General features: G+C 49.3%; 1 protein-coding gene across 3 annotated transcripts in view; it reads left to right on the forward strand.

The window, feature by feature from the left end:
• MACROH2A2 (macroH2A.2 histone) overlaps positions 1-21036 on the forward strand; it is a 53796-nt gene extending 32760 nt beyond the window's left edge. For 2 of the 3 annotated variants that reach the window (XM_081268541.1, XM_081268542.1), the window contains exons 4-9: positions 819-1016; positions 3202-3312; positions 5280-5379; positions 10711-10800; positions 17065-17239; positions 19200-21036. In XM_081268541.1, coding sequence (XP_081124667.1) covers positions 819-1016; positions 3202-3312; positions 5280-5379; positions 10711-10800; positions 17065-17239; positions 19200-19365 — 840 coding nt within the window. In that variant the 3' untranslated portion in view covers positions 19366-21036. The remainder of the gene's footprint in view (positions 1-818; positions 1017-3201; positions 3313-5279; positions 5380-10710; positions 10801-17064; positions 17240-19199) is intronic. The other variant, XM_081268543.1, reaches the window with a different exon arrangement.
• Positions 21037-21179: the final 143 nt, after the last annotated feature.

Below are 21179 nucleotides of genomic sequence, written 5' to 3' on the forward strand. Positions count from 1 at the left end.
GATTACTAGAGGGGCTGGGGCTGGGGCTCAGTGGTAGAGCGCTTGCCTGGGCTCGATCCGCAGCACCACATAGAAATGAATAAATAAACAAATAAAATTATGTAATGTATTAAAAAAATGGATTACTAGAAAAGTTTCAAAAAGACCTATGAACTATAAGCCATGAGTGTTCATTATCAGATTTAACAGGTCTACAGTGACCAGTCAATTTGCTCTAAACATTTCTAGACTCTTACTCCCAAATCCTATGCCTCTCTTGTCCCAGATGGAAAACTAACAGATCAGAGATGATCCATGGTCTCAGATCATCCTTGATGTCCTGCTGGTTTGGGATACGCAAAATATATTAGTGTAGCAGGGAAATGTCAATTATTTGCAAATAAATAAACCTCTCCGTGGGGAGGAACGTAGCTAAACGCGTTGACTGATGAACGCATGCTGGACAGTGTGCAGGCTGGACGGTTGTTATCAGTCCAGTCTTTGTGTTGACCTTTGAATCTCGTCTTGTCCAGCTGGGCTCCTCTGAGGTGAAGCCCTTCATCCTCTGTTGTCCTCTGGAATTCCAGAGCCCTGGGCAGCATCCTGGCTTCAGCTGGCCTGACCCTTTTGTTTTGCTTACTGTATGAGATCCCCGGAGGCCTTGCTACCTGCAGAGAAATGCTCTCCAAGTCAAAGAGGGGAAGCTGGTTCAATATGTATCCTGTCATTTCTTCAGGGAAACAAAGACCAGATTTAAGCCCAGTTTTGCCAACAGAACTGTTTTAAATCCAGAACCAGTGAGCCCTTGGCTGTATGAGTGCATGCATTTCTCTCTTCAGCTGCTCAAAGGAGTCACCATCGCCAGCGGAGGTGTCCTGCCCAGAATTCACCCTGAACTGCTGGCCAAAAAGCGAGGGACCAAAGGCAAGTCGGAAACTATCCTCTCTCCACCCCCAGAGAAAAGAGGCAGGAAGGCCACGTCGGGCAAGAAGGGAGGCAAGAAGTCCAAGGCCGCCAAGCCACGGACATCCAAAAAGGTGAGCCCAGCGCGCTTCACAGGCCAGTCACTGCCCCTGCAGTGGTTCAGGTGTTTGTGTCCTCCCAACATTCATCTGCAGAAACAGACCCCCCGAGGGATGGGGTTCAGAGATGAGGCCTCTGGGAGGTGATAGGGTCCTAATTACACAGCCTCATACACGAGATCAGAAGAGCCCGTGGGAGCTGGGCACGGTAGCTCATGCCTGTAATCCCAGCAGCTCAGGAGGCTGAGGCAGGAGGATCGATAGCTCAAAGCCAGCCTCAGGGGCTGGGGATGTGGCTCAAGCGGTAGCGCGCTCGCCTGGCATGCGTGTGGCCCAGGTTCGAACCTCAGCACCACATACAAAGATGTTGTGTCCCCGGAAAACTAAAAAATAAATATTAAAAATTCCCTCTCTCTCTCTCTCTTAAAAAACAAAAAGCCAGCCTCAGCAACTTAGCAAGGCCCTAAGCAACTCAGCGAGACCCTGTCTCTAAATAAAATACAAAAAAAAAAGGGCTGGGGAGGGGGCTCAGTGGTTGAGCTCCCCTGGGTTCAATCCCCAGTACTAAGAAGAAGAGACCTGAGGGAGCTTGTCCTCTTGTCCACCATGGGAGGACCCAAGAAGAAGGCCTCCTCTGTGTGGAAGGGGCCCTCACCAGACACAGAAACTGCCAGAGCCTTGATCTTGAATTTCCAGTCTCCAGAGCAATAAGAATACATTGTTGTTGTTTATAAGTCACCCAGTCAGGAGTCTTTTGTTATAGCAGCCTGGATAGACTAAGACAGCCCAGAATGAGAAAGAAGTGTAGGGACAAGATGATGAGGGTGCAATTGGCATCTCCAGAGGTCTGAGGACTCTGTAGCTTGGTGCTTGAGGAAGGAGTAGGTAGAAGAAAGGACCTTTGAGATTAGAGTTCATGTCATCCAACGGGGTTTGCCAGAGATTTCCAACTCCAAGGTGGAGTGGGGGTTGGTTCTCAGATCCCTTTTACAGCCTCACCAAAACTGTAAGTGAGAGATAGCAGCGTGGGGTCCTGCTTCTCATCTCCCTGAAGAGCCCCACTCTGCATGCTGAACAATCCCCGGTCTCCCATGGACACTTCCCTGGGTTGGCAAGGTTGCATACCAAATGTCATGGGCAGCTTGCTAACTAAGTGCTTAGCTCGCTGACACCACTTATAGAATGATATTTTCTTTTTTTTTTTATTTCTCTTTTTTCGATAGTGGGGATCGAACACAGGGCCTTGCCTGTGTTAGGCAAGCGCTCTACCTCGAAGCTGAGTCCCCAGCCCTGGAGTAATCAATATTTTCACATGCAGCCCAGTGCAGTAACCACCCGTCACATGCAGCCATTGCAACTTGAATTAAAACTAAGCCACATTAAAAATTCAGCACCGGATGCGCTAGCCACATTTCCAGCACTTAATAGCACTCAGCAGCAGAGACAGAGGAGCTCCATCACAGGGACAGCCTAGGACAGCAGGGCTGCTTTAGAGGTGGACTTGTCACTCTGCAGACCTCCCTAATGTAAGAGATCATGCAGGACTTGGTGCCATTACCACTGTCCCCAGGGAAACCCTGGGGAGGGGGTGTTTGAGCAAGGCGCTGGGGACCAGTCACTTGGCTCTGATGTTTGTCATCATAAGCTGCAGGCGTGGAAACCTGCAGGCAGGTGAACGCATGCAGACAAATGAAGACTCCAGGGACCAGTGAACGCCTTTAATACGCTTTACTTTTTTGCAGACCCTTTTCTTTTCCTCACATCACAGAACGTCCCTTGCTTTCCTCCATCACAGAACAGCACAGGGCGGGGTGAGCTCAGTGGTGGAGCCTGAGCTTAGCGTACACCAGGCCCTAGGTTTGATCCTCGAATCAAAAGAAAAGCTTCCGGGCGGGCGTGGCAGTGCTCCCGTGCATCCCAGCAATTTGTGAGGCTGAGGCAGGAGGATCCTAAGTGGGAGGCCAGTTTCAGCACCTTAACTAGACCCTGGCTCAAAATTTTTAAAAGTTTATAAAAAGAACTGGGGGTGTAGCTCAGTGGCACAGCACCCATGGGTTCTGTCCTCCATTCCAGCAAAAAAGAAAACAGTAGAACGTAACTCCTAGCGACCCCTTTCCCGTGGAGTCGGCAGCCGTTGACGCAGCCACATCCGACTTCCTCTGAATTGTTCTCATCTGTCCTTCTGATTTTCTACCCACAGTCCAAACCAAAGGACGGCGACAAAGAAGGAACTTCAAACTCCATCTCGGAAGATGGGCCAGGGGATGGATTCACCATCCTGTCTTCTAAGAGCCTTGTTCTAGGGCAGAAGGTAATAAAGAGAATCGTAATGTGCTGTAGTAAAACACGATCACACTTTTATAACCTGCTGTTTACAAGCAATGATGCCGCCTTCGTCCCTCACTTCCTTAACGCGACTTCCACTCTAGTCTTGAATTATTCATTTTTAAACTAATGAACTATGGCGGTCTCTGCACCGTGAGAATGAACACAAATATTTTAGTGCTGGGGTTGTCCATGCCGACCTCGGTCAGCCAAAGGTAATAAAGAGAAGCTTTTTGGTCAGCAGATAGGATGACATGACGTCCCCCAGGTCCCAGATAGTTCTGCACCCACCAAAAAAAATCCATAGCTAACTGCCTCCAACAGCCTCAGAGAGACCTGTCTTCATGGTCTGATGTCATTTATCAGAGAAAGAAAATCGAAATATATGCTTCCTGAATACCCCTGGTGTTTGAAATGAATTATTTGCCAGTAATTCAGTCTGCCTGCCTTCCCTGGCTGCAGAAAGAAAACAAACAGGGTTATACATTTGAACAGTCTCTAGCAACACAGCAGTCAGACATGCAAATAATTCATTCCCACGAGCATCAAGTTTACTGAGCAGACAATTTATCTACCAAGTCAACTGATACTGAAATAAGACACATGAGGAGAGAGCCGCTTAATCATATCTCTGGCCTCTGAGCTTTCGCGGCCTGCCAGTGGAGTGCGCTGCCATCGCAGCAGCTGGGAAAGCTTGTTGAAAGAAGAGCATCAATGTGGCCGGTTCCTAATTCATCTCTGATGAAGCAGAGCAGGAAGCTAAGAGGTGGGATTCATGTCCCCTCCAGGGGTTCTCCCTGGTTACATGAGAACTAGCTTTCTCCCTCTTATCTAGGGGATGGCCAAGTTCTTGCTCGCCTGGAGAAACAAAGGAGACTGCCCTTAACTCCCCACCAACGTGGTCCCCAAAAGGCAAAGTGGATCCAGGCATGGTGGCACACACGTGTCCTCCCAGCTGCTCTGGAGGCTGAGGCAGGCGGGTCGCGAGTTCAAAGCCAGCCTCCGCAAAAGTGAGGTGCTAAGCAACTCAGCGAGACCCTGTCTCTAAATAAAATACAAAATAGGGCTGGGGGTGTGGCTCAGTGGTCGAGGGCCCCTGAGTTCAATCCCTAGTACAAAAAATAAATAAATACATACATTCATACATACAGACATACATACATAAATAGCAAGGTGGCCAGACAGAGCCAAAATTACATCCCTCCTGCAAGATTACTGGCCTCAGTGATCTACCTCAAAACTTCAGGGCTGCTCAGGGGGAAATGCCGAACCCTGGGAAGAGAAGGTAAGCCCTGAGTATCTCTCCCTCAGAGGAGCTGCTCAGAGGATGTTGCACCCAAAACCAAGGCCACCAAGGGTGGGAGCCAAAGGCATAAACAATAAAAGAAAGAAATGAGAAGTTTCATTCTTGTTCCCGAAAGAGAAGGCAGATTTGTTGTATTCTCTAGCCTCAAAGTGAAGATCAAATCTACTGAGCTCACAGGAGCCTCTTCAAACCCAAACACTGGCTGGGCGCAGTGGCACCATGTCTCAAAATAAAATAAAGTCAAATAAACAGGGCTGGGAATGGAGTTCAGTGGTAGAGTGTCCCTGGGTTCAATCCCCCCCAAAATAAAAATAAATGTAAAGAGCATGGTGGCACATGCCTGTAATCCCAGCAACTCAGGAGACTGAGGCAAGAGGATGGCAAGTTCAAGCCTAGCTTGGGCTACTTAGCAAGGTCCTGTCTCAAAATAAAATGAAACAGGCCAGGGGTGCAGCTCAGGGGTAGAGCGCTTGCCACAAGGCCTTGGGTGCAATCCCCAGCACCATCAGAGAAAAAGAAACCTGGGAAACGCTTGCTCCATGTGCAGTCCTTGTGTCGATGTTCGGTGTGAATTATTGAGAGTGAGTGGGAGATTTTCCATGGGATTTGATCTTTCCCATATTTTCCATCTTTTCTTCCTAACTCAGCTGTCCCTGACCCAGAGTGACATCAGCCATATTGGCTCCATGAGAGTGGAGGGCATTGTCCACCCAACCACAGCCGAAATTGACCTCAAGGAAGATATAGGTAAGGTCCTGAGACTTCAGGAGAGGTGCCATGGGGTGGCACCTGTTCACGCAAGTCCTTATGAAGTCAGCCATTGTCCTCAGGGTCCCCTGTCAAGCTCTGTCTTTGTACTAATGGAACAGCATCACTACAGAGTAACTCAGCCACATATTTCGAGAAATTTATATTGAAGTATAGCCTAGAGACAGATCATTACTGTACAACTTGATGAATTTTTCTCAAAGCAAATACCACCAAGCAACCAGCACCTAGGTCAGGAAGCAGACCCTATGGCATCCAGCGTCTCCCCAGGCCCCTCCCAGCCATCATCTTCTCCAGGGGGAACCACTATCCTGTCTTCTCACACATGGAGGGGCTTCATCTCTTGAATTTTATTTAAGTGAATAAAACTATTCACTTAAATAAAAGTGAGCCCGAGGCTGGCTCCTGTAATTGGCAGAGCGTTTGTGGAATCCAGCTGTGCTGCTGATCGTAGCTGTGTGTGTTCATTTTCTATGTGGAAGACCCCAATTTATCGATCCATTCTGCCATTGATGGCATCTGAGTAGTTTCCAGATTGGAAATATTCTACATGTTTTGGACAAAACCTCGTGCACTTTTCAAGTGTAAATATTGAGAATGCTCTTGGTAAAAAGGAAAGAGAGTGCTAGAAAAACTTCGGTGGTCTGTAAGGCCGCGAGCACTTTACCAATCTCCAGCACCAATAAATAAATAAATAAGCAAGCAAGCAAACAACGCCTCCTAGCTCTGTGACCTTAGGCAGTTTTCTTAACTTGGCTAACCCTCAGATTCCTCCTCTGCAATTGAGAATAACAAGAGAACTTGCCTCCAGTCGGTCATACTGTGAAAATTAGGGAGGCATACTTGGGGCTTGGCCAAGAGTGGAGCTCACTGGCATTTGAAAATTGAGAGTCTTTATATTTGCTGCTGTGTTACCAGCAGGCCCACCCATCACCACTCAGTTCTCCACCATGGACCCAAATCAAGCATCCCATGCAGCTAAGACCCTTTTTTTTTTTTTTAACTGCACTAGGAATTGAACCCAGGGGAGCTCTAACCCAATTTTTAGGTCTATATTGAGACAGGGTCTCACTAAGTAACTGAGGCTGACCTCGATCTTACAATCTTCCTGCCTCAGCCTCCTGAGTTGCTGAGATTATAGGCATGCATCACCATGCCCAGCACCATGCTTTATTCTTTTAAAATATTATGTTAGAGGCTGCAGGTGTAGTTCAGTGGTAGAGTGTGTGTTTAAGGTCCTAAGTTTGATCCCCAATTCCCTCTGCATGCAAAATAAAATGAGTTATTACAAAAATGTTTAAGCATACACACAAACAGGAAAGTGTAATGCAATAATCTGCTACAAGTGTGATCAAGCATGTTTCAGCTTTTAACCCCTCCACATATTTCCAGACAACATATTATTTTAACTGTGAGTAGTTCAGAACAACCTCTAAAAGATAACCAGTACTGGGCATGTGGCACACGCCTGTAATCCCAGCAGCTCTGGAGGCTGAGGCAGGAGGATCGAAAGTTCAAAGCCAGCCTCAGCATTTAGGGAGGCCCTAAGCAACTCAGTAAGACCCCGTCTCTAAATAAAATATAAAAAAGGGCTGGGGATGTGTCTCAGTGGTTAAGCACCCCTGGCTTCAATCCCCAGTACCAAAAAAATAAAAGATAAGGGCTAATTTTTAATAACATAAGCATAGTACCATTATTATAGCTAAAAACATTAGCTTCATATCAACTATAATGAATGTTGAGATTCCAATTATGTCATGAATATTATTTTTTTAAATTGATTTAGGATCCAAATGAATCCACAGACTGCAATTGGTTGATAAGTCTTTGAACTCACAGGTTCCCCCTTTATCTGTCTTTTTTATTTCTTTGCAATTTATTTGTTGAGGAAACCAGGCTGTTTGTCCTGGAGGGTCTCACACAATCTGGATTTTTTTGTTTGCATCCTCATTAAACATCTTTTCTTCGCTGTGTATTTTCATTGTTTTGTTTTGTTTTTATAAGTTGGTAGTTAGAGCTAGAAGCTTAATGAGATCCAGGTTCAAGAAATTTGGGACTGGGGACGAAGCTCAGTGGTAGAGTTCAGGAGGCCTTGAGTTCAAGTCCCAGAGCCATAAATAATAACTTGAGTAAGACTCTTTGGAAGTCTTATTTTTGGAACAGGGTGCTCGTTGTCTCTCTTTGCATGACCTTAGCAGCCGTAGATGCTCCTTCTCTGGATTGTCCGTTTGCCTGTGGTTGCTAAGTGTGGATCCTCTAATTCTAGCGTTCCTTCATTTCTTCGTGGGAATGCTTCCCCAGAGTGAAGCTGCCTCTCTGCTTCTCCAGCTGCTTTGTTCTTAAGTGTTTAGTGGACAGGGTGGACTCTCCTTGCCTTCTGCTCATCTCCACTGGGTCCCCGACCTGAATGCAGGGGCAGCAGCTTCAATTTCTCTGCTTCTCTGTATGAATTAGCTACCACCTTGGCTACCAGGCTTCCTCAGGGTTCTGGACCCAGCAGATCAATACTGACCGAGAGTCTGGGAGCCAGAAAGAAGACTCAAAGGTGGCTGGCGTAGCCTGCAACCACCATTTCCTAGTCATATCATTGAAACCCAAGTACCAGCAGGGCGTGGTGGTGCACGCCTACAATCCCAGGGACTCAGGAGGCTGAGGCAGGAGGACTGCAAGTTCCAGGCCAGCCTCAGCAATGTAGTGAGGCCCTAAGCAACTTAGGAAGACCCTGTATCAAAATTAAAAAAAATAAAAAGGACGAGGATGTAACCCAGGGGTAAAGGTTCCCTTGGTTCAATCCCCAGTTACAAAAAAAAAAAAAAAAAAAAAAAGAGTAGAAACCCAAGTACCTGGCTGAGGAGCAAAGCAGAGGAGGGAGGCAGCAGGTGAGATCCGAGTTCAGCAGCTGCAGCCTGAGCCCGAGGTTCCCGTATGCCCTGTGGTTTCACACAAGTGCCGCGCTGGCTAGAGGAAGATGCCAAGATAGTGACCAGCAACTACTTAGGACTCACCCACAGCAGGCACAGCTGTGGCTAAGTGTAGCCAGGAGCTAGTTCAGGTGTAATCTGTTCTCGTCCAACCACAGTTGCTAGCTCCACTGTCCATCGGGCCCCAGTAGCTCTCACTCAGTTAGAGCTGCCCAGGCACCCGCAGTCACCACGGCTGCAGTGTCCTACAACAGCTGCTGCTCTTGGAGCCTTCCCCACTGCACACACAGCACCTGCTCTGACTGCACCCACCACCACCCCCAGCAACTACACACAAAAAAACTACCAGGACTTGTGTGTAAGAGCCACAGCTCCTGGATGGGTGCAGTGGCACATGTTTGTAATCAGAGCAGCTTGGGAGGCTGAAGGAGGAGGATTGTCAGTTCAAAGCCAGCCTCAGCAACTGAGCAAGTAACATAACCAAGGTAGTGAGACCCTGTCTCTAAAAAATAAAAAGGGATGGGGATGTGGCTCAGTGGTTTAATGCCCCAGGGTTCAACAATTCCAAAAAAAAGATCCACAGCTCCTGTTGTAACCTACAACAGTAAGCCATTCAACCAACAGCCAACAAAATTGCTGCTGCTGTGGCTGCTGCTGCCCAGCCTCAACTGTCTGTTTCTGAAACCTACTGTCACACAGATCCCAAAGCAGCTGAGAGCCAAGGCACAAGTCAGTATACTCAAGTCCAGGAAAAAGGAAACACAGCACCTTCATGAAGAAGCCCCTCCCCAGCCCCATGGACAGTGACTGCTAGAATAGACATTTGTCCTAAATAAAAATGTGCACAAAGTATTGTGGCTCTCCAAAGATACTTGAGTGTCTTGAGTGTAGAAAATCTATCCCTGAGGCCCTAGGGAAGCCTCTGATCAGATGAGGATGATGATGATGGTGTTGAGTAGTCCTTATCTAAAATGTTTGGGACCAAATGTGTTTCCGATATTTTTTGGTTTTTATTTGTTTGTTTTGTGGTGCTGGAGATTGGACCCAGGGCCTTGTGCAAGGCAAGCACTCTACCAACTGAGCTATAGCCCCAGCCCGTGTTTCAGATTTTGGAATATTTTCACATACACAAGATATCTTGTAGAGCGGACCCAAGTTTAGATACAAAACTCATTTAGATTTTATATACACCTCATACACATAACCTAAAAGTAATTTTATACAATATTTTCAGTTCACTTGAGTTTTGACAGTGACCCAACCAGCACGTGAGGTCAAGTAGGGAATTTTCCATGTGGTGTCATGTGGATGCTCAAAAACTTTTGGATTTTGAAGCAATTTAGATTTTGGATTTTCATATTAGGAATGCTCAATCCATAATGATAACTAATAAAGAGAGATCTGAGACTCGCCCCAGACAGCCAGATCGCCACATTCACTAGAAGATGGCAATGTCTGAGGGCAAACACCTTGTCTCCCATGGAGAACAGCCGTCACCCTGGTCCAAACACCCATGTCATCTCAGACATGAGAGCGTGGGAAGAGGTGCTGGGTCCCCTGGTGCACTCAGGTGGGGTTCCTGCTTGACCAGGACAGCATAGTCCTGCTGTCTCTTTGGGGCCCCTCTTGGCCTCTGTAGAGGCCAGACTCTGAGATATTGCAGAACTTGCCCTAACAGCAGTGCCTGGAGAGATGTCCCCACAGGAAGTCCGTGGAGGTGAGCCTCCCAAATCTCTGCATGTTTCCATTGCAAATCAAGGCCTCAGTTGGAAGAAAAAGATACTAGGCTGCCCTGGGCCTGTGTCTGTCCTCTGACCCGAGGACTTAAAACTTGCTGCTGATGAGAGCAAGCCTACAGAGTTCCATGGCTGCTGAACCTGTAGAAGAGAATACTGGCATCTTGGCCAAAATAAAGAATGAAAGAAGTCATCTCCAGGACTGGAAATCACCCCTTAAAAGGTCCTTTAAAGTAGCTTGCTAACAAGCTGGACACGGGGGCACATGCCAGTAATCACAGCAACTTGGGAGGCTCAGGCGGGAGAATTACAAGTTCAAGGCCAGCCTCAGCAACTTAGCAAGACCTTGTATCAAAATTAAAAATGAAAAGTCTGGAGATGTGGCTCAGTGAGAGTGCATCCCTGGATCCAATCCCCACCACCAGTACTGGGGAAAAAAAGAGAGAGAGAGAGAGAGACTTGCTAACCTAAATCTGTTACACCAGAGGCCCAAAGACCCCTAGACCAGCAATCACTGGCAGACCAGGATGACAGCTTGGAAGTGAGATTCCTAGTGTCTAAGGATGCCCTCCCCCAGGCCTCCTGAGAATCTGTCCTACAGAGGGATTATGTTGAAAACACACCATGTGGCTTCCCCCTGTTCTCCTTTGCAGGTAAAGCCCTGGAAAAGGCGGGGGGCAAAGAGTTCTTGGAAACAGTGAAGGAGCTGCGCAAATCCCAGGGCCCTCTGGAAGTGGCTGAAGGTAAGCATAGACAGGGCTCCGCGACCCAGCACGGCCCCACCCTGTCCCCGCCAGTCTCTGGCCGCGCTCACGCGGATCCAGTGTCTGCAACGAAATATGCCCTAACTATCCCGAAGCTATTTCAGCATCTTGATGATTTGAGCAGGCCCCTCGAGGTCATTCCATATGCTCTGGGGTCTACAAGTGTCTGGATCGTTCATGTCCACGTACATACCTCAGATCCCCCACAATGGTCTGGAGCCATTGGGTTGATTTTGTATGCGTGCAGTAAGATACACAGGGCTTACGTCCTGCCATTGTAACCATTTTTTTATTTTTTTATAGTTGTATATGGACAGCATGTCTTTATTTTATTTATTTATCTTTATGTGGTGCTAAGGATCGAACTCACTGCCTCATATGTGCACGGCAAGCGCTCTGCCACTGAGCTTCAGCCCCAGCCCCATTGTAACCATTTTAAAGTGCGTGAATTCAGTGGCATTAAGTCCTTCACAATGTTGTACAGCCATCACCACAACCTAGTTCCACAGCGTTTTGATCACCTTGAACAGAAGCCCCGGCCCCATTGAGCAGTCCCCCCACCTGCCTTCCCCAGGCCCTGGCACCCACTCATCTATTCTACCTCTACACATTTGCCCACTCTGGACCCTTCACGTAAATGGAATCATATAGCGATGGGTGGCCCTTTGTGTCTGGCTTCTTTCACTTAACATGGGATTTTTTTTAATATTTATTTTTCAGTTTTAGGTGGACACAATAGCTTTATTTTATTTATTTTTATGTGGTGCCAAGGATCGAACCCAGGGCCTCACTCATGCTAGGCGAGCACTCTACCGCTGAGCCACACCCCAGCCCTTAACATGGTACTTTTGAATCCCACCGTGTGGCAGCATGTGTTAGTACTTCTCTCCCTTTTATGGCCAAATGGTATTCCACTTTGTTTATCCACTCAACCGTGGATGGGTGTTTGGGTTGTTCCCAACTTTGGCAACTGTGAATGGAGCCCCTGTGCACATCTGTGCAGAGGTTATTGTGTGGGCACCTGTTGTCATGGCTACTGGTAAGTGATTCCCTTTCAGAGCCATGTTCCCACCACACCATCCCCAGGCCATTTCCTCTCTGTGCTGCACTCATACTACGACTGCTGACTGCCGAGGACAGTGAAACCTCCTGCTGTCCCCAGACACAATAAACGGGCACCAAGAGGGAGCCCTTGGGGGCGGAGGTGCAGCCCACTGGGGAACTGTGGCCGTGGACATGAGCAAGCAGGGGGGAGAGAACATCAGCCAAAGGTGAGCTGAGCCTTTGGGGCTGTGTGACGGGGTTTGGATCTGACTGTATCTGGACCAGAAAGGCCACCTTGAAGTTAAGGCAGGGGACTGTCATGATCAGACTAGATTGTTAGAAAAATAATGGGAGCTCCCAGTCAGGAAAGAACACGGATCCACACTTTAGAGCTGGTACATGCCCCTCCCCAGACATGCAATGGTGGGCCAGTTTTCCTTTTTAAATTTTTAAGACAGCCACCCTCAAACGTAAGATCGGCATGTGTGTAGATGGAAGTAGAAGACATGCAGCAGCAACGGGGGAGTTGCGGCCCAGGCCACCGGGATGCAGGACAGGGACTATATGGGATGCAGGGCAGGGACTACGCAGAGCCACTAGGCCGCTCTTGCTTATAAAGGACTGCAGTCGCTGGTGGAAGGAGCAGGGCCAGGCTCGCTGCTCACAGCAAGGGGCTGGAGAGAACTCCCTTGGCCTTTCTGAAGGCAAAGCTCTGACCACCCCCCAGGGCTATGGCTTGGGTAACACTGGACTTTCTAGGGTAGAAGAAGGATCCAATCCCCTCACCCAGGCCCAAGGCCACATTGCCCACTGACCTCAGCGTCTGGAGGACCCTCATCCCCATGACCTTGAGACAGAACCCAGATCAGCCATTTAAGAACTGCACCTGGTCTGGGGGCTTGGGTTTGGGGGAGGCTCCCAGCCAATTGCCTGACGGGGTGAGGAGGAGAGAAAATAGCTGCTCTCAGAATGAGGGGTGCTGGCGCATTTCTCAACAGAGTCCCAGAGGTAGAAAACACAGGTGTAGAAGCAGTATTTTAAAAGATCATAGCTGGGAATTTTCTAGAATTAAACATGAGCCCTGGGGTTGAAAATATCAGGCATTATAAATGAAAATAGGTCTCAAACCTGACCCATGATAATGAAGGATCAAAGGTTCAAAACCCAAGAGAAACCTCCAAGGCAACCCAAGAGAAGAGGTAGATCATCCATAAAGAAATGAGAAGTCTGATGGCTACAGACACCTCATCAGCAACCCGAAACTGGAAACAGGAAAGAAATGTCTTCAAGGCACTGAAGGGAAACACGCCCACCAAGAATTCCACTGTGCTGTTTTTCATTCAAGAGTGAGGGTGAGGGGCTGGGGCTGGGGCTGTAGCTCAGTGGTAGAGTGCTTGCCTGGAAATATATATATATAATTGCACATATGGTGTGACACTATATTGTGTACAACCAGAGAAATGAAAAGTTGTGCTGCAATTGTGTACAATGAATCAAAATGTATTTTGCTGTCATATATAACTAATTAAAATAAGTAAATTAATAAGAAAGTGCATATATATATATATATATATATATATATATATATATAATGTGCACAATTTCAAACATGCAAAAGTTGACAGGCAGCAATTCAGACCCTTCTGGAAGGAACCAGAAGTCAATCAGAAGTAAGTAGAGGGTTGCAGGAAACAGTTGTGATTTGGCACAAATATGTTGGGTCTAAGTATGTGTAGTCTGAGGCCAATCAGGGCTAAAAAGAACACCAATCAGGGCTAGAGTCCACCCTTTAAAGTTGGTACACACCCTGGGAAGAAGAGAAAAGGGGAGACGATCCTTTAGAATCTGCCTACGTCGTATTTCATTTAATTTCAAGACACCATCGGTTTTAATATATGCTTTATTGTTTGGGCCACTAAGATTAAATTTCATAAGTGGGCTAATAGGAGACCCCGTGTGAGGCTGGGACATTCAGATTAAGAGCATGGTGACCCACCCTGCAGAAAGGACAGCAAGTACGTGTCTTGACTTTGGTGTTGGGAGGAAAGGCCTCTTGCTGGCGAACCTGAACTGCAGGCCAGTACTTCTGCAGGTTTACAGCCAAGTCCAGTGCTGCCCAAAACCTCAGGCCGAGAAGACATTGGCATGTGACCTCTGTTTGGTAGTGTCCCCAAGTGATGTAGAAGGAAATACAACTTTTCCTCTGAAAGAACTCAGCTTCAATCTTGGCTGACAGCAACTGTAAGATGCATCCTGATTTAAAAAAAAAAATTAAATAAGTAAAAGGATATTAAATGGCCTGGGGGTGTGGCTCAGTGGCAGAATGCCCACCTAGCGTGCACAGAGCCCTACGTTCAGTCCCAGCACCACCACAACAAAAAAGATGATAATGATTTTTAAGTGCATCTTGGGGTGGGCAAAGCAGACCGAATACAGTGCAGGTCCCGGTGCACAGGGTGTGGAGAGGGTGCATCAGGAAATATTTTAGGAGCAGCACCAGTGAGGGATAGCACCAGATAGCGGCTTAGTCGGAAGGAGATGCCGAATGAGGAAATGCCACATGCTGCCTGGGAAGTGACAGAGGCTGTGTGGTAAACACATCCATGAATTTGTCGTAGGGGTCAGAGCCAGTTTGTGCACGCTGTAGGGTGGGAGCGCAGGATGTGGTTATGAATGAGTCCCCTGAACATTCCTTTGGGAACTTGACAGGTGAACGATAATTTTGCTGGACACACACTGGGCCTGGGGCACCAGAAAGGTCACCAGTGTGCAGGGTGCTATTGAAAGCTGAGGGGGCGATGGGGCTGCAGATGGTTGCTTAGCAGCCAGGGCCGAACGCCTCCTGCAGCAGGGAAGAGCACTGGACCCCTCAGGTAGGAAGAACAGAGGTTGCTCTGGGGAACTGAAGCTCCATGGTGTCATGGTGACCAGGGATCAATGGTAGCTCTCCAGCAGGACAAGAGGCCACCCTGGGGTCCCTTTTTTGCTATGGTGATGCCTAAGAACATGTCAGGTCTTCCACACTGTGATGATCACCTGAGGGAAGGTTCTAGAAGCTTCTAGCAGCAGCATGTCATCCTCAGAATGCACCTAGTAGGTGAAAGAGTTCCACCAGGGGACATCATATCAGATCAGAGATGGCTGTGAGCCATTTGGTTAGCAGCGCTAGTCGGTGCTTATAACAAATACCTCCCAACAGCCTGACCCCTGTCCTTGGCACCTCCAGAGAGCATCACAAACCACAGCAGCTGCGAGCCACGTTTCCCATCTCCGGTTGCCATGGAGATGCTTTGCTTTGGATTGAAGTGTTATCAGGGGCTACCTCGAAAATCATTTTCTTCCTTGGTTGGATGTTTCACACCGCCAGTAAACGCATTCCTCTTGTTTAAAAATGACTTTAGATTCAAAAGAATATCATTCGGCTGATAACATGACTATCGTCTAATATATATATATAAAATAAATCAGCCGTGGGTGTGAGGAACCAGCTTCTCCAGCACGTGAGATCAGCGTGAGCCTTGGAAAAATTGCCCCGATCAGGCCAAACCCCGGGTCCCAGGTTCTCTGCAGGACAGTCCCAGGTTCCGGGTTCCAGGGCCCATTGTCCAGGCCCAACAGCCACATTCCGCATCTGTGTACAGACCCACAAGGCCGCAGGGTCAGTCCTGGAGCTGTGAGGCCCCCTGTTCACGTGTCTTGCATGGACTGGCTCATTCCTGTCTGATTGTCTTTAGACCCACTCGCTGGGAAGGCGAGGAGCTTACAGCCCTTCCTCCCTGACTCGGGTTCCAGCAGCTTAGTCCCCACCCATCCAAGCAGGCCACAGCACCTCTGACACCGTTGGGTCCCACAGACTAGGTGGGCATTGTAAATTTCAAATAAATCTTCCAAGCCAACCCCCTACACAGCTCCAGAGCCTGGCACGTCACACACACTACCCTAGTGGCCATGACTGTCCCAGAGCGCCAAGGCTCCCAGGCCCTGGCCACTTAAACAGCACAGAGCCCAGCTCCACCAGGCAGGTGGCTTAGGAACAAGCAGCATGGGGGCAGGGGATGGACAGTCACAGGGACTTCCCTGAAACTCAGCAGCCACAGCACTTATCAGCTCTGTTGCCAATGGGAGCCATGTCCAGGGGGGTAAAAAAGAAGGCAAAGAAGAACAGGACCAGGCTGGCATCATGGAAATTTGAAACTGTGGGGCCAGGCTGCATGGTTCACTTTGAACCCCTGCTGTTGGCAGGATACATGGAAATGATCAAGTACATGACTGTCCAAGGAAATCTATGACCAAGTGAGGTGGTTCTCAGCTCAGGGAGAGCCCCAGAATCCCAAGAGCATGGCACAAGCCTACACCAGACCAAGTCAGGATCTCTGAGGGGGCTGGGCTCAGAAACAGCTGTTTTTAAAGAGCCAGGGTGTCTTTTTCCTATGACTGCCCCCACAAAGTACCACAAACTCGGTGGCTTCAAACATGACTCTGTTCTTCAAGTTGGGAGGTCAGCAGTCTGCAGCAGTCTTTGTCTAAGGGCTTAGATGAAGGTGTCACAAGACCGGTTCCTTCGGAAAGTGCCTGGGAGAAGCCTTGGCCTTTCCTGGCTTCAGGCCTTGGCCCCTGGACAGAGCGCCCCAGTCTCTGTTTCTGTCACCACCCTGCTGGGAATGTCATCCGGTCAGGTTCCCTTCCACTTCCTTGTCCCCTCACCACTTTGGGCCTTCGGGCCTCCCTCTCACAGAACCCATAGGATTTCATTTCAGGGCCCGGCCAGATAATCCAGGAGACTCTCCCATTTAGTCACATCTGAAAATTCCCCCTGGCCATGTCAGGTCACATCCACAGGTCCCAGAGGTCAGGGGTGGATGTGGTGGGGAGTCCATTACTCAACCTACCACAACACGGGAGACTGTGGGTGTGATCCTTTGACTTCAGCCACTGTGGGCAGGTGCCTACTCCGGGCCTGGCTGTCAGCATTGAGGCTTTCCCCTGAAGTTCGTGCTGACCGTCCAGGGCAATCCCAACAGCTCCCGCTGGGAAGCAGGGAATGCCATCCGGTCAGCTTCCCTTCCACTTCCTGGTCCCCCGACCCCCCCACCCCACCCCACCCGCGGACCTGACATGTAGACGCGCTGTTTGGCCTAACTCCCAGCTGAAGGCAAGACTTAGGAAATGACCTGCAGCGTTCCTCTCTCCCTGTCCCAGCCGCCGTCAGCCAATCCAGTGGACTTGCAGCCAAATTTGTCATCCACTGTCACATCCCCCAGTGGGGCTCCGACAAATGTGAAGAACAGCTTGAAGAGACCATCAAAAACTGCCTGTCAGCAGCTGAGGACAAGAAGCTAAAGTCTGTCGCCTTCCCACCCTTCCCCAGTGGCAGGTAGGAGGCTTCCTGTGGAGTTGGCTTCTCCAGGCTTTTCGCTGGGAACCAGTGGCTGTTCAACTCTCATGTGGTCTTCCATTCCAGAAGACGCAGCCAGGGCTTGCCAGCACGGTCAGCAGGTAGCCAGGCAGAAAAGTAAGGAACCAGCTTCCCACCTCCAAACACAGGGAGAGACGGGTCCCCTGGTCGGCCAAGAGGCTGCTGTCCATGGCTGGGGCCAGCCCCTGCCTCCTGATGTCCAAACCCAGGCAGAAAAGTGGCTGTAGGGAACATACTGTGGCAGAGCAAGGTGGCATGTCAACTTTTGAGAGCCTGCTGTGTTCAAAGCCCACATCCCCATCAGCTACCCACATTCTAGAATGCACGATTAGAAAACACCAGGCTTGAGTCCGGCACAGTGGTACCCGCCTCTACTCCAGCTGCTCGGGAACCGCGGGCAGGGGGATCACAGGGCTGGGCAACTGTGGACCCGTGTTGTAGTCAGATTTTTGGCAGCAGCTGCTGTGACCAAAAGACCTGACAAGAACAATTTTAGAGGGGGAAGAGTTTCTTTTGGTTGCTGCAACACGTGACTAAATTAGCCAGGGTCACTCCAGGTGAATTGGGCTGGCTACTAAATAATCACACAGACACAGAAAGTACCTTTTTTCTTGGGGCTCAGCAACAACGGCTCCTCGGCCCCAGCTCCCACAAGGAAGCAAGAGAGGCAGACAGAGGGAGCGCGCCCGAAGCCCTGTGTATTGAGGGGAGCCTTTCAATAGAACCTTCCATCCAAAAAAGGTAAGGGGTGGTATTACAGAGGAACCAGAAGGCAGTCCACTCCCATGGGGTCACCCCATTGCCTCACTCTCCTGCTGAGCGGAGATGGGGATCCACCTGCTTCCAGGCAGAGGAAGCCAGTCTCCACATTTCCATCACTCAAGGCTAGGGGGCGCTCAGCTCCTGGGTGGCAGCTCCCGACATTTGGTGCTCACAGTTTCAGAGATCTTGGTCCATAGACGGACGGCTCCATTGCTCTGGGCCCAAGGTGAAGCCAATCATCAAGTGGATAGGTATGGCAGAGAAAATTGGTTCAGGTCATGGAACCAGGAAGCAGAAAGAGAGAGAGAGAGAGAGAGAGAGAGAGAGTGTTCCCCTTACCATGGACAAAAATACAAAACCTAAAGATATGTCCTCAGACCCACCTCCTCAGCCACACCCTACCTGCCGCTCAGTTGATTCAGTGGAATAACGCACTGGTTAAGGCTCTCCTCACCCAGTCATTTCACCTCTAAACTTTCTTGCGTTGTCTCCCACTGAGCTTTGGGGGGTACCTCATACCTGAGCCACAGCACCCTGGGGGATGTAGCTCAGTGGTTCAATCCCCAGAGGGAGGGAGGAAAGCAAAGAAGGAGAAAAGAAAGGAATGGAAAGGGGAAAGAAGGGGGGACGGGGACACCAGACTTGAAGGCCTTGCTACTCCAGTGTGGTCTGTGGAACAGAGGCGGAGACATCACCTGGTTAGAATGTGGAACCTCGCCCCCACCCCACATGTCCCGCTGTGGGACTCCTCTGCTGCCCCGGGGTAGACACAATCCCGAGCTGCTGGGATTACAGATGTGTGCCACCGTGCCCAGCTGAATTACTAGAAATTTTTAACCCAAGTTCTACCTGATTCAGGCAATACAGCTTCAAAAACAGGGCAGTCTCACCTGGCAGCCCTATGATGTTGGCCAAAATCATACCCGTCAGTGTGGGATCTATAAAGTGAGGACGAAGTCTCCCACCAACCCCTCCAAATGACCCTTTGACTAGGTCAGAAGTGACTATGCACAGCGATGCCCCACTCAGTACAAACAAGAGCCCAAGGCCAAAATCAGAAGGAACCCAGGGCTTTGCCCTCCCAGGCTGAGGGAAGAGTTAGGACCCTGGATCTTGGGACCAAAATGACGTGGGCTCTCCTTTTGCCTTGGTACAGAAACTGCTTTCCCAAACAGACGGCCGCCCAGGTGACCCTGAAGGCCATTTCAGCCCACTTCGACGACTCCAGCGCGTCATCCCTGAAGAACGTGTACTTCCTGCTCTTTGACAGCGAGAGCATCGGCATCTACGTGCAGGAGATGGCCAAGCTGGACGCCAAGTAGCCGCTGTCCAGCAGGGATCGGAGGAAGAGCCACGTCATGAGAGTGGGGTTTTATTTTTGAAAAGGAGAGAGGGTGACGCAGGGGAGCAGAGGGCAGCTGAGAGGGCAGCAGGGAGCAGAGGCAGGAGCAGGTCCTGCCACCGAGGGCCCCTCTGCATTTTATATTCTCCTTACAAAGGGCCTCGGTCCGTATTTAACCAGGTCTCCACCAGGGGTTCTTCCCATGTGTTTTCTTCCTGTTGTTTTAGAACTTTTTTTAAAAAGAAAAACACAGACCTCGTTTTAGATTTATAGCATTGACTTTTACACACACTCACACACACAAAAAAAAATCCTTTTAAGATTCTTAAAAATCTTTTGTTCCTCCTTTATCCAAGGGAAGAGGGCGTGAGAGTCAGCTGGGCTTGCTGGCGTGTCCGTGGTGGAGAGAAGATGGGGACGACATCGCTCTGGTGCTTTTCTCTTCTGGTTTAGTGCCCCTCCCCCCTTCCCCTATGACATCTGTAATGACTCCTCAAAAGTTCTTTGCTTTGGGCTTTTTGTTTGTTGATTTCATTTTTTTAAAGAAAAGGAAAAGAAAAAATAAAAGATCCAGTGTCTTTCTTATAACATATTCTTTTATTGCAATATTTTCCTCTATTTGGAAAACTGTGTCCCCATGAACGGATACCTCTAGAATGTTCTAATAAATAGAACAAGGCCTGTCACTGACTGGCGGAGATGCCCACCCTGCTAGGTGATGTCCATGGCCTGTGTTGTCAGGTGGCGGTCCTGCCTCTGGGAAGGAGGAGCCCACTGGCGGTGATGAAGCCACAAGAGGGGTCACCAACCTCCGCGAAGCAGGATGTCTCACTTAGGCCTTGGCAACAAAGTGAACAGACGGCGGGGCATAGCCCAAATGTGGGATGGGCTGAGAGCCCAAGTGAGTCTGGTGGCCCCAGCACTCTGCCCCAGTCCCCAGAGGCCACCATCAAAGATGAGCAGGGAGCGGGAGGGCAGGGAGAGTCAGCCTGAATTTATTCATGTGAACTCATCAAGTTCTGCCATGGAGATCTAACCTAGGGGATCCAAAATAGACTCTTCCACATTGGAATCTCTCTCCCAAATACAGGAGTCTAAATTTTAGACACTACTGCTCTAAGCTGGCCCGCAGACGAGTGCCAGGGGTTGTCCAGGAAACCAGAAGCACAAACCTCAAGGACCCCTTCTCACCCCCAGGAGCTGGAGTTTTGTTACTTATAAATTCGCCAGTCGACAGTAGCCTGGAAATATACCAGGAAGCCCCGTCAGAACCCCCTTCTGCCCCCTGAAGGGTAACAGATGTACCCTACCATCAAATTCTGCTGCCTTTCCTTACCCACCTCCAGAAGCTGGCAAGCCCGGCTTCAACCTTGACCCCGCCTGCTCTGTAAAAACTCCCTGTCGGGAGGGTTAACCAGAAGGGTTATTCTGTCTTTGTTCTTAAATGCACCTATGGTATGTAGTCACGATCTTGAAATCACAAAGCTTCAGGGGAATTAAGGCCTGTAGGGACTAGCCACCTGCACCGACATGCACCTGTCATCCCGGCTACTCAGGAGGCAGAGGAAGAGGATCACTTGAGCCCAGGAGTCTGACACCAACCTGGCCACCAGAGTGAGACCCCATCTAAAAAGATACCACATACAAATCCAAAATACCACACCAAGCCCACAGGCGCGCGCGCACACACACACCACACACCAAGCCCACAGGCACGGGCACGGGTACACACACACACACACACACACACACACACAGCACACCAAGCCCACAGGTACACGCGCATGCACACGC

This window comes from Spermophilus citellus, assembly GCF_964194105.1.
Source record: "Spermophilus citellus genome assembly, chromosome: 15".
In the NCBI taxonomy this organism is placed as follows: Eukaryota; Metazoa; Chordata; class Mammalia; order Rodentia; family Sciuridae; genus Spermophilus; species Spermophilus citellus.